Here is a 14,640-nt window from a genome sequence, read left to right as displayed (position 1 = left end):
CGTGGACCTCTCGGATCAGGGGTGTCTCCCATTGGGAAGGAACCACGCACTTCCAATCGCCGTCCCGTCCTTTATAGTACAAAACCCCGTCCAGTCGTCGGTAGCGGTGATCAAGGTCACCGGAGCCGCGCTGGCGTTTCTGGGTCACCGCGAGTAGTCGGGGATCCGCGTCTTGGTGTTCTACGATTTTTTGTAAGAAATTCAATACTTCTTTAGAGAATTGTCTCGCGAGGGTGCTCAGGATCGGTATGAGGCTTTCTCTACGCGAGTGTGAGTCCCCCTCCCTCCAATCTAGACGGCTGAGACAATCCGCGACCACGTTGTCCTTCCCGGGACAATGCCGAATCTCTAGATCGTAATCCTGGATCGCCAGGGTCCGGGGTCGGTTCCGCGGTCGTCGCCGGTTCGAACACCATAACGGCCTCCTCGTCCGGCTCGTCGACGGGTTCGTTCCGACTCGTGAGGAGTGGGACCTTTTCGGCCCCATCCTCGGTAGGTACGCATAACGCTCCTCGCCCGAAATCTATCGTGATCGCGAGAGACCGTAGCGTGTCTACACCGATAATAAAATCCTGTACCATCCCGGGTACGACTTCCGTAGGCGCGGAGAACTGCACGCTTCCAAAGCGCATCTCGACGAAAACCTGCCTTTTCAGACGTTCGGACCTCGATCCCGTGACACCGACTATGAAACTGCCGGTTATTGGGAGGGTCGGACAATCCTTCAGGGTTTCGGAGTTCGCTTCGTACCACGTATCAGACATCGCCGTCACTGTGCTTCCGGTATCAACGAGGGCATCCACAGGAATGCCGTTAACGCGCGTTCGAATCTCGGGGCTGCGATATATCGCGACCGGGTGTCGCACCTCCTGGTCGGCTCGCGTGAGCTCTTCTCTGAGATCAGGGAACATCGTTCGCGACGGAAATCCGATGCTCTCGCTCCGCGGTGCCTCTCCTCTAGGTTGGTGGCCTGGCCCCCCCTCCAATCTCGTACGTTTCTCGGTTTCCCGGGGTCCTACGCTGACCGACTGACTACCCGTGTTTTTTCCCCTTCTTTTTCTTCGGGGCTTCCGGGGCTTGCGCGGGGACTCGCTCACCCCTTTCGTGGGAGCCCTTACTGTTCGTTTCCCGACGCGTGCCCGGACTCTCGATTCTCGACCTCCGTTACGCGAATCTTAGCCGGGGGTCCATCGCGTCGGATCTCGTTTCTACCTCGATCGATTACACTCGTTCCTCCCTGTGCGGGTCTGGACGATGGGTCCGGTCTACGGTCTGGTGTCGGCGTAACTCGGCTTGGCGGAATGGGTCTATTCTCCGTGGGTCGCACCGCGCGATTAAACGCGGACGTGGAATTCAACGCCCCCCCCCCTTTATCCCACCTTTCCAGGAGGGTCAGGAAAGTGTCGACGGACTCGACGTTCTGCATGAGGACCGCGTCGTATATGGCCTGGTTAAAGTGGGTCGCGAGCGTCTGCACGATCTCATCGTCCGATTTCTTCGGCGTCAAGTCCCTCGCGTCTCCGATTAACCGTGTTGCGTACTGGGCTCGCGTTATTCCCTGGTTTGCCCTAAAGAACCCCGACTCGAGTTCGCGTCGGATGCTCCGTTGAGATGCCGCACCCCAAAATTGGGCCATGAATCTCGTCCGGAAGTTATTCCACGTGCGTACCTCTCCCGAGATTAAGTCCCACCATTCGCTCGCGAAACCCTTCAATGCCTGGTCTATGATGACTTGAACCTCGCTATCCGGGATCCTTGCCACCCTTACGAATCTTTCCAACTCGCGCAGAAACTTTGGCGGGCGCTCCCCGGATTTCCCTTCGAAGATTGGGAGCTGGGGTTTTACGGTGAACAGCCTTCCCTGGGGTCTCGCGTTATTTAGTGAGTCCCCGTTTGCAGCGTTGCCCGGATTTTCCCCCGCGGTTGGGCTTTCCCCTACGCCTACGTTCGTCTGGGAAACCGGAGTAGGGTCAGCTACCTGCTCTGGCCTATTCGCGAGCGCGCTCTCGAGGTCGGCCAACGAGTCTCGGAATTTCAAAATATCCTCGCGAACCTCTTTGTGAAATACCATAACCGTTTGGAACAGGGCCTCGCATTCACGGTTGACGAACGTGTCGACCTTGGCCATAACGGTCGCTTCTAGTCGTTCGATTCGTTGCTCTTGTTTACTTTGAGTCTCCCGGATTAGTTTCGCGACCTCGTTCAGGGTCATGGCTGCCTGGGTCTCTTGATCCGCGAGGCTCGGAGCGCTGACTCCCGCGTCCCCCTGGTTTGCTGGACTCTGATTCGCGGGGTTCGTTACCGGTGATCGTGGAATTCGCGGCATATTAAAGAATCCCGTCGGGTCTATTTCCTCCGCTCGCTCGTCCCGATCCGTCGACGCGTCGCGGTCTAAACTCGCCTGGGTCTTAGCTTTTGCTCGCGTTCCCTTGCTCATTCTTTTGTGCTTTGCCTCTCTTCCAATCTGAGCGTCCAATTATCGAGTCCCCTGTTCGGGCGCCAATTGTAACCGTGCTCTTTCTTCGAGAGCACGAATTTGTTGGATAGAGACGGGGAAAGAGATAAGAGAGATACACTCAGATATTAAGAGAGGAAAAACTTAACAATTGCATTTATTTCTCTTTTGTATCGGATACCTCGGTACATCTCAAGGACGCGCAGCGTCCCTCTCCCGGAACTATTACCGTTAGTTATAGTGAAAATATGTATTAGCGGGTTTAACGGCTCGATCGTCCTCGACTGCTGAGACAAAGGTTAAACGTGGCTCGAACGCGTGTTATCATACCGCTTTCTCACACTCACACACACACAGCTTGTCTCACGCGTAGACGCAGCGTAACACCTGCTGTCGAGCTCTCTTCTCTATTTAAATGATTGATTGAACGCGGGCACCGACTCCTACACACGTCGCATGGCTCGCGGTTTTCGGGTCTCCTCTCTCGCGAATTCCTCAGAGTTCGGTTGATTAGAGACACTGATAAAGGTTGCTCATGGGCGCGGAAGTAATCTCGAAAGCGAGATCAGAGCACGATACTCGTAGCTGCTGATTCGCTTGCGGTGAGTGCGTGAATCTTAGTAATTCTGCGGTCGCTGGAAATACGTGTGATCGCATTGGAGTCTCGACGACAAGTGCTCGTTCCGCGGATCGGCAGGCACCTCGCTCGGTGCTCTAGGCAGCGAAGGGGATCTTACGCGTGCGCTCTCACCTTTTGGAGCGGTGGAAGGGCGGCGCCTTAGGCCCCTACATTATGTGCCGATTGATGGGACATTGATCGGTTACATATATCCCCTCCCCTCCCGACGCAGGAGTGTTGATCATTTTGAAACGCGACGAAGAGAACTACCGGATAATCCGCTTAATAACATGATTTGACGTAGATAATTTACGCTGTAATACAAAATAATACTTGGTCTTTGGTCGTAGGTGACAAACAAAAAGAAACAGTGCCTTGGAATTTTATCCTCTCACCCGGCTGAGGACGGCAGAATAATGAAGGGCGGCTAGCATCGGATCCATCGCTTGACGCGTTTCTCGTTTGCTAGCACCACAACAATGCGAAAGAAAGGAAACTATAAAACCGAAATCTTCCTCTCGGCTACGAGGTATCATTTACTGTTAACAAAAGGGACTGTTGACGCACTCGGCCGCTGAGCGATACCGTAACGCAAAAAAAAAAAGAAGACATGGCGTCAAGTCCCTGTCGATCGCGAGAAGCGGAATAACAGGCACAGTGCCCAACGAAAATGGACTGGTATCTCTACCAAAGAGGTGGAAAATAAATGTACCGAACGGAAGCGATGCACAATGTGACGCATCGAAACGTAGGTGTCGTGGTTTTCGACAATAAACAGAACAAACAAAAAAAATATAATGCCATGAGCGCGACGCACATAGTGACGCGACGAAAAGAAACGGAAAATATATATAATGCTTCGTAAAAAGAGAGAGAAAACAAAAAAAAAACAAAAGAAAAGTAAATGAACGAAACGAAATAATACTGGGTGTTCGCACTTATCCTATTGTCCTTATGTGTACTAAGTAGATTATAACTAGAAAAAAGTTTTTTTTTCCCTTTTTTTTTATATATATATATATTTTTTTTTTCACTCACTGTCCTTTTTGGGCAGTCACTCACTAGCATTCACTCAGTGTAGGGCATTCCATTCCTCCTCAATGGACTGCTTCAGCAGGCCGAGGGGGTCATGCGGATCCAGGCGCGGAATCTGGATCGGTGGATCCGTCCACCGATTTCTCGATGGTCCGGGCTGTTCCTCTGCGAGGGTGGCCGCCCGCATGGGCACCTCACGTCCTGGTCGTCTGGAGAGGTCGTCCATACAGCTGACCAGGGACTTCTTGGGCCATCCTCGTCCCAGCTGTCCCAATGACCTCCTTACAGGGTGGATGTCCGGGGCCTTTCCCCTTCCCCTTCCTGGTCGTGGCGTGGCTGCTTCCTCCGGCACCGGATCTTCCGTGCTCGCTGGTGCATCCTCTGCCCTTGTCGTTGCGGCGGGCGCTGCCGCCTCCTGGTGGGTGGTGTCTGTGGCCTCGTGTTTGCGTGACGCGAAGAGGACCACTTCGCCTCCGCTTCCGGCTACCCTTCTGGATGGAGGTAGCCGGCGTTTGCGTCGCCTTGTTAAACCGACGGGCCGTTGCCTGTACCCCTCGGCCTGTTCGGACGGGGGTCCGGGCTCGGGCCACGTACGGCCGTGCATACTTGACCTCGAGCACGTGTATGGGTCGCTTAGGTCTCGGCTGTTCCGCGTTTGTTTGCGTGGCGACCGAATACATCAGCCACGATGCGTACGTTTGCACACCTTTCTCCGGCATGGCTTGCTTGTTTGTTGTGCGTTCGGAAACTAATGACTGGTTCGGTGGCACGCGCCAACGTCTCGCGCCGCATTCCATCCCCGCTCCGGGGATCGTTCTCGGGAAGGGGGCCTCTTCTATCCTGAACATCCTGACTGCTGCCTCGCTCCCGTCCTCGTCGCGACCTCCTGTGTCAACATCGGTCTTATCTGCCTTTCCCCTCCTGGCTGAATTTTCGCCGCGCGTTCCATCTCCCTGGCCCATCTCCTTGTAGGGGCGCAGACTAGATGTGTGGAAAATTCCCTTGATCTTCCCTGAGTGGGGATGGCGTAGCACGAAGGTTGCCGGCCCCTTCCTTTCTTGTAGAACGAATGGGCCTTCGTACAGGTGAAAAAACTTGGCCACCTCGCTATCCGCGGCGCTGGACATGGGATTCCCTCGTACCAGGACGCGATCCCCGATCTCCCAAGGGTGCTGTTACCTTCCTTCGTTGGCACGCCGAAGTCGCTTCTCCGCCTTCCGCTTCATGTTGTCGCGAGCAAGTAGCAGCTTTGCATCGTGGGGAACGTTGCATAGCTCTCGTTGCTCGTTGCTTGAGAGGTATCGTTCCCAGGGGCGTTCCGGAAACTTCCTTTCCATCAGCTCGCACGGCGTGAACCCGGTACTAGTGTGATACAGGTTGTTACAGCATGCCTCGATCACCGGCACCCACTTCGGCCACGCGGTGTGTTTTGCCCCTACCAGGGTGCGGAACATTCGACCGATCTCGCGATTTACCCGTTCGACAGGATTGCTCTGTGGATGTCGTATCGCGGAGAGTACGTGTATTATTCCGAGTTGATGAAGCGCGTTTTTCCACGCGCGTGACGTGAACTGGGTGCCGTGGTCGGTTACAACGCGCTCGGGTTTCCCTACTTCTCTAATAAAGCAATTGATCAAGCGGTTAATCGTCGCCGCGGTCGACGCGCGTCGCAATGCGTAGATTTTTACGTACTTGGAGAAAACGTCCTCCACCACCAACAGGTACCGTACTCCCGCCCTCGCGCTCGGCAATGGGCCGTAGTAATCGAGTTAAACTAAATCCAGCGGCTCTTTCGGAATTATCGTTTGCATGTCGGCGTGTGGTGCGTGGGTGTTACACTTCACCCTCTGGCACAAATCACATGTTGCTACGAATTTGCGGACTTTACGAGCGAGCTTCGGGAAATAGAACGCTTCCGATAGGAGTCGGACGCACTTGTCTGAACCAGGGTGAGCGTAGGCCTCGTGGACCTCTCGGATCAGGGGTGTCTCCCATTGGGAAGGAACCACGCACTTCCAATCGCCGTCCCGTCCTTTATAGTACAAAACCCCGTCCAGTCGTCGGTAGCGGTGATCAAGGTCACCGGAGCCGCGCTGGCGTTTCTGGGTCACCGCGAGTAGTCGGGGATCCGCGTCTTGGTGTTCTACGATTTTTTGTAAGAAATTCAATACTTCTTTAGAGAATTGTCTCGCGAGGGTGCTCAGGATCGGTATGAGGCTTTCTCTACGCGAGTGTGAGTCCCCCTCCCTCCAATCTAGACGGCTGAGACAATCCGCGACCACGTTGTCCTTCCCGGGACAATGCCGAATCTCTAGATCGTAATCCTGGATCGCCAGGGTCCGGGGTCGGTTCCGCGGTCGTCGCCGGTTCGAACACCATAACGGCCTCCTCGTCCGGCTCGTCGACGGGTTCGTTCCGACTCGTGAGGAGTGGGACCTTTTCGGCCCCATCCTCGGTAGGTACGCATAACGCTCCTCGCCCGAAATCTATCGTGATCGCGAGGGACCGTAGCGTGTCTACACCGATAATAAAATCCTGTACCATCCCGGGTACGACTACCGTAGGCGCGGAGAACTGCACGCTTCCAAAGCGCATCTCGACGAAAACCTGCCTTTTCAGACGTTCGGACCTCGATCCCGTGACACCGACTACGAAACTGCCGGTTATTGGGAGGGTCGGACAATCCTTCAGGGTTTCGGAGTTCGCTTCGTACCACGTGTCAGACATCGCCGTCACTGTGCTTCCGGTATCAACGAGGGCATCCACAGGAATGCCGTTAACGCGCGTTCGAATCTCGGGGCTGCGATATATCGCGACCGGGTGTCGCACCTCCTGGTTGGCTCGCGTGAGCTCTTCTCTGAGATCAGGGAACATCGTTCGCGACGGAAATCCGGTGCTCTCGCTCCGCGGTGCCTCTCCTCTAGGTTGGTGGCCTGGCCCCCCCTCCAATCTCGTGCGTTTCTCGGTTTCCCGGGGTCCTACGCTGACAGACTGACTACCCGTGTTTTTTCCCCTTCTTTTTCTTCGGGGCTTCCGGGGCTTGCGCGGGGACTCGCTCACCCCTTTCGTGGGAGCCCTTACTGTTCGTTTCCCGACGCGTGCCCGGACTCTCGATTCTCGACCTCCGTTACGCGAATCTTAGCCGGGGGTCCATCGCGTCGGATCTCGTTTCTACCTCGATCGATTACACTCGTTCCTCCCTGTGCGGGTCTGGACGATGGGTCCGGTCTACGGTCTGGTGTCGGCGTAACTCGGCTTGGCGGAATGGGTCTATTCTCCGTGGGTCGCACCGCGCGATTAAACGCGGACGTGGAATTCAACGCCCCCCCCCTTTATCCCACCTTTCCAGGAGGGTCAGGAAAGTGTCGACGGACTCGACGTTCTGCATGAGGACCGCGTCGTATATCGCCTGGTTAAAGTGGGTCGCGAGCGTCTGCACGATCTCATCGTCCGATTTCTTCGGCGTCAAGTCCCTCGCGTCTCCGATTAACCGTGTTGCGTACTGGGCTCGCGTTATTCCCTGGTTTGCCCTAAAGAACCCCGACTCGAGTTCGCGTCGGATGCTCCGTTGAGATGCCGCACCCCAAAATTGGGCCATGAACCTCGTCCGGAAGTCATTCCACGTGCGTACCTCTCCCGAGATTAAGTCCCACCATTCGCTCGCGAAACCCTTCAATGCCTGGTCTATGATGACCTGAACCTCGCTATCCGGGATCCTTGCCACCCTTACGAATCTTTCCAACTCGCGCAGAAACTTTGGCGGGCGCTCCCCGGATTTCCCTTCGAAGGTTGGGAGCTGGGGTTTTACGGTGAACAGCCTTCCCTGGGGTCTCGCGTTATTTAGTGAGTCCCCGTTTGCAGCGTTGCCCGGATTTTCCCCCGCGGTTGGGCTTTCCCCTACGCCTACGTTCGTCTGGGAAACCGGAGTAGGGTCAGCTACCTGCTCTGGCCTATTCGCGAGCGCGCTCTCGAGGTCGGCCAACGAGTCTCGGAATTTCAAAATATCCTCGCGAACCTCTTTGTGAAATACCATAACCGTTTGGAACAGGGCCTCGCATTCACGGTTGACGAACGTGTCGACCTTGGCCATAACGGTCGCTTCTAGTCGTTCGATTCGTTGCTCTTGTTTACTTTGAGTCTCCCGGATTAGTTTCGCGACCTCGTTCAGGGTCATGGCTGCCTGGGTCTCTTGATCCGCGAGGCTCGGAGCGCTGACTCCCGCGTCCCCCTGGTTTGCTGGACTCTGATTCGCGGGGTTCGTTACCGGTGATCGTGGAATTCGCGGCATATTAAAGAATCCCGTCGGGTCTATTTCCTCCGCTCGCTCGTCCCGATCCGTCGACGCGTCGCGGTCTAAACTCGCCTGGGTCTTAGCTTTTGCTCGCGTTCCCTTGCTCATTCTTTTGTGCTTTGCCTCTCTTCCAATCTGAGCGTCCAATTATCGAGTCCCCTGTTCGGGCGCCAATTGTAACCGTGCTCTTGCTTCGAGAGCACGAATTTGTTGGATAGAGACGGGGAAAGAGATAAGAGAGATACACTCAGATATTAAGAGAGGAAAAACTTAACAATTGCATTTATTTCTCTTTTGTATCGGATACCTCGGTACATCTCAAGGACGCGCAGCGTCCCTCTCCCGGAACTATTACCGTTAGTTATAGTGAAAATATGTATTAGCGGGTTTAACGGCTCGATCGTCCTCGACTGCTGAGACAAAGGTTAAACGTGGCTCGAACGCGTGTTATCATACCGCTTTCTCACACTCACACACACGCAACTTGTCTCACGCGTAGACGCAGCGTAACACCTGCTGTCGAGCTCTCTTTTCTATTTAAATGATTAATTGAACGGGGGCACCGACTCCTCCACACGTCGCATGGCTCGCGTTCTCAGGGTCTCCTCTCTCGCGAATTCCTCAGAGTTCGGTTGATTAGAGACACTGATAAAGGTTGCTCATGGGCGCGGAAGTAATCTCGAAAGCGAGATCAGAGCACGATACTCGTAGCTGCTGATTCGCTTGCGGTGAGTGCGTGAATCTTAGTAATTCTGCGGTCGCTGGAGATACGTGTATTCGCATTTGAGTCTCGACGACAAGTGCTCGTTCCGCCGATCGGCAGGCACCTCGCTCAGTGCTCTAGGCAGCGAAGGGGATCCTGCGCGTGCGCTCTCACCTTTTGGAGCGGTGGAAGGGCGGCGCCTTAGGCCCCTACATTATGTGCCGATCGGTGAGACATTGATCGGTTACAGTATATTACATTATATCTAATGTAGATATAGAAATAACGAAACTGTTATTATATGTACATTTATCTGTGGGATTAAATCAGTATATTAAATTTCATCTGATGTAGATATAGTAATAATGGTATTGTTATTAAATGTACATTGGTCTGTGGGATTAAATCAGTATATTAAATTTCATCTGATGTAGATATAGTAATAATGATATTGTTATTAAATGTATATTACATATCTAGTGTAGATATAGTAATAACGATACTGTTATTATATGTACATTGAAATGTGGGAAGGTATCAGTATATTAAATTACATCTGATGTAGATATATTAATAATGGTATTGTTATTAAATGTACATTGGTCTGTGGGATTAAATCCGTATATTAAATTTCATCTGATGTACATATAGTAATAATGATATTGTTATTAAATGTATATTACATATCTAATGTAGATATAGTAATAACGATACTGTTATTGTATGTACATTGATCTGTGGGATTAAATCAGTATATTAAATTACATCTGATGTAGATATAGTAATAATGATATTGTTATTCAATGTACATTGGTCTGTGGGATTAAATCAGTATATTAAATTTCATCTGATTTAGATATAGTAATAATGATATTGTTATTAAATGTATATTACATATCTAATGTAGATATAGTAATAACGAAGCTGTTATTATATGTATATTGATCTGTGGGAAGGGATCAGTATATTACATTATATCTAATGTAGATATAGTAATAATCATATTGTTACCAAAGTTACATTGATCTGTGGGAAGGGATCAGTATATTACATTATATCCAATGTAGATATAGTATAAATGATACTGGTATTCGATGTACATTGATCTGTGGGAAGGAATCAGTATATTGCAGTAGATCTAATGTAGATATGGTAATAACGGTATCGTAATTAAGTGCTTATTACATATCTAATCGAGATATAGTAATGACGATAATGTTACAATCTGTGCATTGATCTCTGGGAAGTGTATATTACATTATATCTAAAGAAGAGATAGGAATAATGATATTGTTATTCAATGTACATTGGTCTGTGGGATTAAATCAGTATATTAAATTACATCTGATGTAGATATAGTAATAATGGTATTGTTATTAAATGTACATTGGTCTGTGGGATTAAATCAGTATATTAAATTTCATCTGATGTAGATATAGTAATAATGATATTGTTATTAAATGTATATTACATATCTAATGTAGATATAGTAATGACGATACTGTTATTATATGTACACTGATCTGTGGGAAGAGATCAGTATATTACATTATATCTAATGTAGATATAGTAATAACGAAACTGTTATTATATGTACGTTGATCTGTGGGAAGGGATCAGTATATTACATTATATCTAATGTAGATATAGTAGTAATCATATTGTTACCAAAATTAAATTGATCTGTGGGAAGGGATCAGTATATTACATTATATCTAATGAAGATATAGTAATAATGATATTGTTATTAAAATTACATTGGTCTGTGGGAATAAATCAGTATATTACATAACATCTGATGTAGATATAGTAATAATGATATTGTTATTAAAAGTATATTACATATGTAATGTAGATATTGTAATAACGATACTGTTATTATATGTACATTGGTCTGTGGGATTAAATCAGTATATTAAATTTCATCTGATGTAGATATAGTAATAATGATATTGTTACTAAATGTATACTACATATCTGATGTAGATATAGTAATAACGATATTGTTATTATATGTACATTGATCTGTGGGAAGGGATCAGTATATTACATTATATCCAATGTAGATATAGTAATAATGATATTGTTATTAAATGTATATTACATATCTAATGTGGATATAGTAATAACGATATTGTTATTATATGTACATTGATGCGTGGGAAGGTATCAGTATATATCATTGTATCTAATTTAGATATAGTAATAACGAAACAGTTATTGTATGTACATTGATCTGTGGGAAGTTATCAGTATATTACATTATATCTATTGTAGATATAGTAATAACGAAACTGTTATTATATGTACATTGATCTGTGGGAAGGGATTAGTATATTACATTATATCTAATGTAGATATAGTAATAATGATATTGTTACCAAAATCACGTTGATTTGTGGGAAGGGATCAGTATATTACATTATATCTAATGAAGATATAGTAATAATGATATTGTTATTAAATGTACATTGGTCTGTGGGAATAAATCAGTGTATTACATTACATCTGATGTTGATATAGTAATAATGGTATTGTTATTAAATGTACATTGGGCTGTGGGATTAAATCAGTATATTAAATTTCATCTGATGTAGATATAGTAATAATGATATTGTTATTAAATGTATATTACATATCTAATGTAGATATAGTAATAACGATAGTGTTATTATATATACATTGATCGGTGGGAAGGGATAATTATATTACATTATATCTAATGTAGATATAGTAATAAGCGGTTAAATATCTAGGCGTGGTTTTCGAGTCCAACCAAGTTTTTAAAGAACAGATAAGGCGCGCGTGCGATAAAGCTTACGGGTATGCTAATTTACTTGGTCGATTATTGTCAAATACCTATGGACCAGGCTTTATGGCAAGAAACCTGTACTATAGGGTTATGGAGTCCGTGGTCCTGTATGCCACTCCCATATGGGATAGGGCTCTTACATACAGACTAAACGTGTACATCATAAGAAGTACGCAACGAATAGCACTGTGCAGGTTAGCGAGAGCGTATCACACGGTTTCAGCAGATGCAGTTAGAGTTATCACAGGCATCCCCCCCCATGGAGATGGTTGCATTGGAAAGGGGTGGGCTTTTCCGTACGATAGAGTCGTGTTCTAGTGCAACAGATGGCGAAGGGCAAAACTCTGCCCGGGAAAAAACGAAGATAAGAAATGAGGAACGGGAGGTCACCATGCGGAAATGGCAGGAGGAGTGGGTTATTTCCACCAAAGGAAGGTGGACTTATAGACTGATCCCTAAGATCGATGAGTGGCAGGAATGGGGACCGAAGATCTTAAATTACCATCTAACACAAGTGCTTACTGGGCACGGGTGTTTTGGTACTTATCTTAAGGAGATAGGTAAAGCGGACACCGATGTTTGTTGGTTCTGCCAGGATGCTACCGACGATCCAGAACACTTTTTACTGAACTGCACTAGATGGGAACGCCAAAGAAAGAAAATGACCGATGTAGTGGGTACTTTCGTGATGGAGGACCTTGTTAAGATACTGAAAGAGCCTGAAAAGAGGCCGCATGTTATGGAATTCCTTGTAGCCGCCCTCCTGGATAAGGAGAAGTGGGAAAGGGAGAACATCAAGAATAAGGTAAGTAGGACGACAGCAAGAAGAAGAAGAAGAAGAACAAGACGAAGGAGGAGAAGAATATGAGAGGCCGGAAAGACTGAAGTAGAATAAGAAACATCAATTAGGAAAAGGCTGTAAACAGCAAAAGGCAAAAAAAGCCATACAGTAAAAGGATGCACGTGAGGATAAATCCAGCCCATGCAGTACGATGTAACGAGGGCGTGGCAAAGCATCCTCCGAAGTAATGCCACTGGGCGATCCCGGAGTGGTGGGAAAGTAGCCACGCGACTGGCCTGAGACGAAACCGGGGAGGGTTTTTAGTGGGTATACCGGGCACATCCCGGGAGTCCCACACTGCTGGGTCCTATAACATCCAGACCCCGCGTGCATAAGAAAGCATTTTCCACCTCGTTAAAAAAAAAAAAAAAAAGAAGATATAGTAATAATGAAATTGTCATTACATGTACATTGGTCTGTGGGAATGAATCAGCATATTACATTACATCTGATGTAGATATAGTAATGAATATTATATGTAAATTGATCGGTGGGAAGGGATCATTATATTACATTATATCTAATGTAGATATAGTAATAATGATATTGTTATTAAATGTACATTGGTCTGTGGGAATGAATCAGTATATTACATTACATCTGATGTAGATATTGTAATAATGATATTGTTATTAAATGTATATTACACATCTAACGTAGATATAGTAATAACGATGCTGCCATTATATGTATAATGTAATATACTGATCCCTTCCTACAGATCAATGTACATGTAATAACAGTTTCGTTATTACTATATCTACATTAGATATGTAAGATACATTTAATAACAATAACATTATTACAATATCTACATCAGATGTAAGGTAATATACTGATTTAATCCCACATACCAATGTACATTTAATAACAATACCATTATTACTATATCTACATCAGATGTATTTTAATATACTGATTTAATCCCACAGACCAATGTGCATTGAATAACAATATCATTATTACTATATCTACATCAGATGTTATGTAATATACTGATTTAATCCCACAGACCAATGTACATTTAATTACAATATCATTATTACTATATCTACATTAGATATAATGTAATATACTGATCCCTTCCCACAGATCAATGTACATATAATAACAGTTTCGTTATTACTATATCTACATTAGATATGCAATATACATTTAATAACAATATCATTGTTACTATATCTACATCAGATGAAGTTTAATATACTGATTTAATCCCACAGTCCAATGTACATTTAATAACAATACCATTATTACTATATCTACATCGGATGTAATTTAATATGCTGATTTAATCCCACAGATCAATGTACATACAATAACAGTTTCGTTATTACCATATCTACATCAGATGTAATTTAATATACTGATTTAATCCCACAGACCGATGTACATTTAATAACAATATCATTATTACTATATGTACATCAGATGAAATTTAATATACGGATTTAATCCCACAGACCAGTGTACATTTAATAACAATACCATTATTACTATATCTTCATTAGATATAATGTAATATACTGATCACTTCCCACAGATCAATGCACAGATTGTATCATTATTGTCATTACTATATCTACATTAGATACGTAATAAACACTTAATAACAGTGTCGTTACTACTGTATCTACGTTAGATCTACTGCAATATACTGATACCTTCCCACAGATCAATGTACATTGAATACCAGTATCATTTATACTATATCTACATTGGATATAATGTAATATACTGCTCCCTTCCCACAGATCAATGTAATTTTGGTAACAATATCATGATTACTATATCTACATCAGATGTAATGTAATATACTGATTTATTCCCACAGATCAATGTACATTTAATAACAATGTCATTATTACTATATCTAAATCAGAT

General features: G+C 46.3%; 3 protein-coding genes across 3 annotated transcripts; 1 reads left to right on the top strand and 2 right to left on the bottom strand.

Annotated features, from left to right (window-relative positions):
• Positions 1-260: 260 nt before the first annotated feature.
• On the bottom strand, positions 261-911 carry LOC123988801 (DNA damage-inducible protein 1-like). Its single transcript, XM_046289545.1, has one exon. The coding sequence runs from the start codon at positions 909-911 to the stop codon at positions 261-263; it is 651 nt and encodes a 216-aa protein (XP_046145501.1).
• A 5,421-nt stretch (positions 912-6,332) lies between these two features.
• Positions 6,333-6,983, bottom strand: LOC123988800 (protein DDI1 homolog 2-like). The gene has a single exon (XM_046289544.1). It carries the CDS (start codon positions 6,981-6,983, stop codon positions 6,333-6,335), a length of 651 nt encoding a protein of 216 aa, XP_046145500.1.
• Positions 6,984-12,306: 5,323 nt separating this feature from the next.
• Positions 12,307-12,720, top strand: LOC123988802 (the record flags this gene model as incomplete). The annotated part of the gene is made up of 1 exon (XM_046289546.1): positions 12,307-12,720. A coding segment is annotated over exon 1 (414 nt), but the record flags the coding sequence as incomplete, so codon positions are not given.
• Between the last annotated feature and the right edge of the window lie 1,920 nt (positions 12,721-14,640).

This window comes from Osmia bicornis, unplaced genomic scaffold (genome assembly GCF_907164935.1).
Source record: "Osmia bicornis bicornis unplaced genomic scaffold, iOsmBic2.1, whole genome shotgun sequence".
Taxonomy (NCBI): domain Eukaryota; kingdom Metazoa; phylum Arthropoda; class Insecta; order Hymenoptera; family Megachilidae; genus Osmia; species Osmia bicornis.
Note: the sequence above shows the minus strand (reverse complement) of the source record. Positions and strands in the feature narration are given on the sequence as shown.

What these genes read in the sequence shown, in the direction of transcription:
- LOC123988800 (XM_046289544.1), bottom strand. Translation starts at nt 6,983, where the DNA reads ATGTTCCCTGATCTCAGAGAAGAGCTCACGCGAGCCAACCAGGAGGTG.
- LOC123988801 (XM_046289545.1), bottom strand. Translation starts at nt 911, where the DNA reads ATGTTCCCTGATCTCAGAGAAGAGCTCACGCGAGCCGACCAGGAGGTG.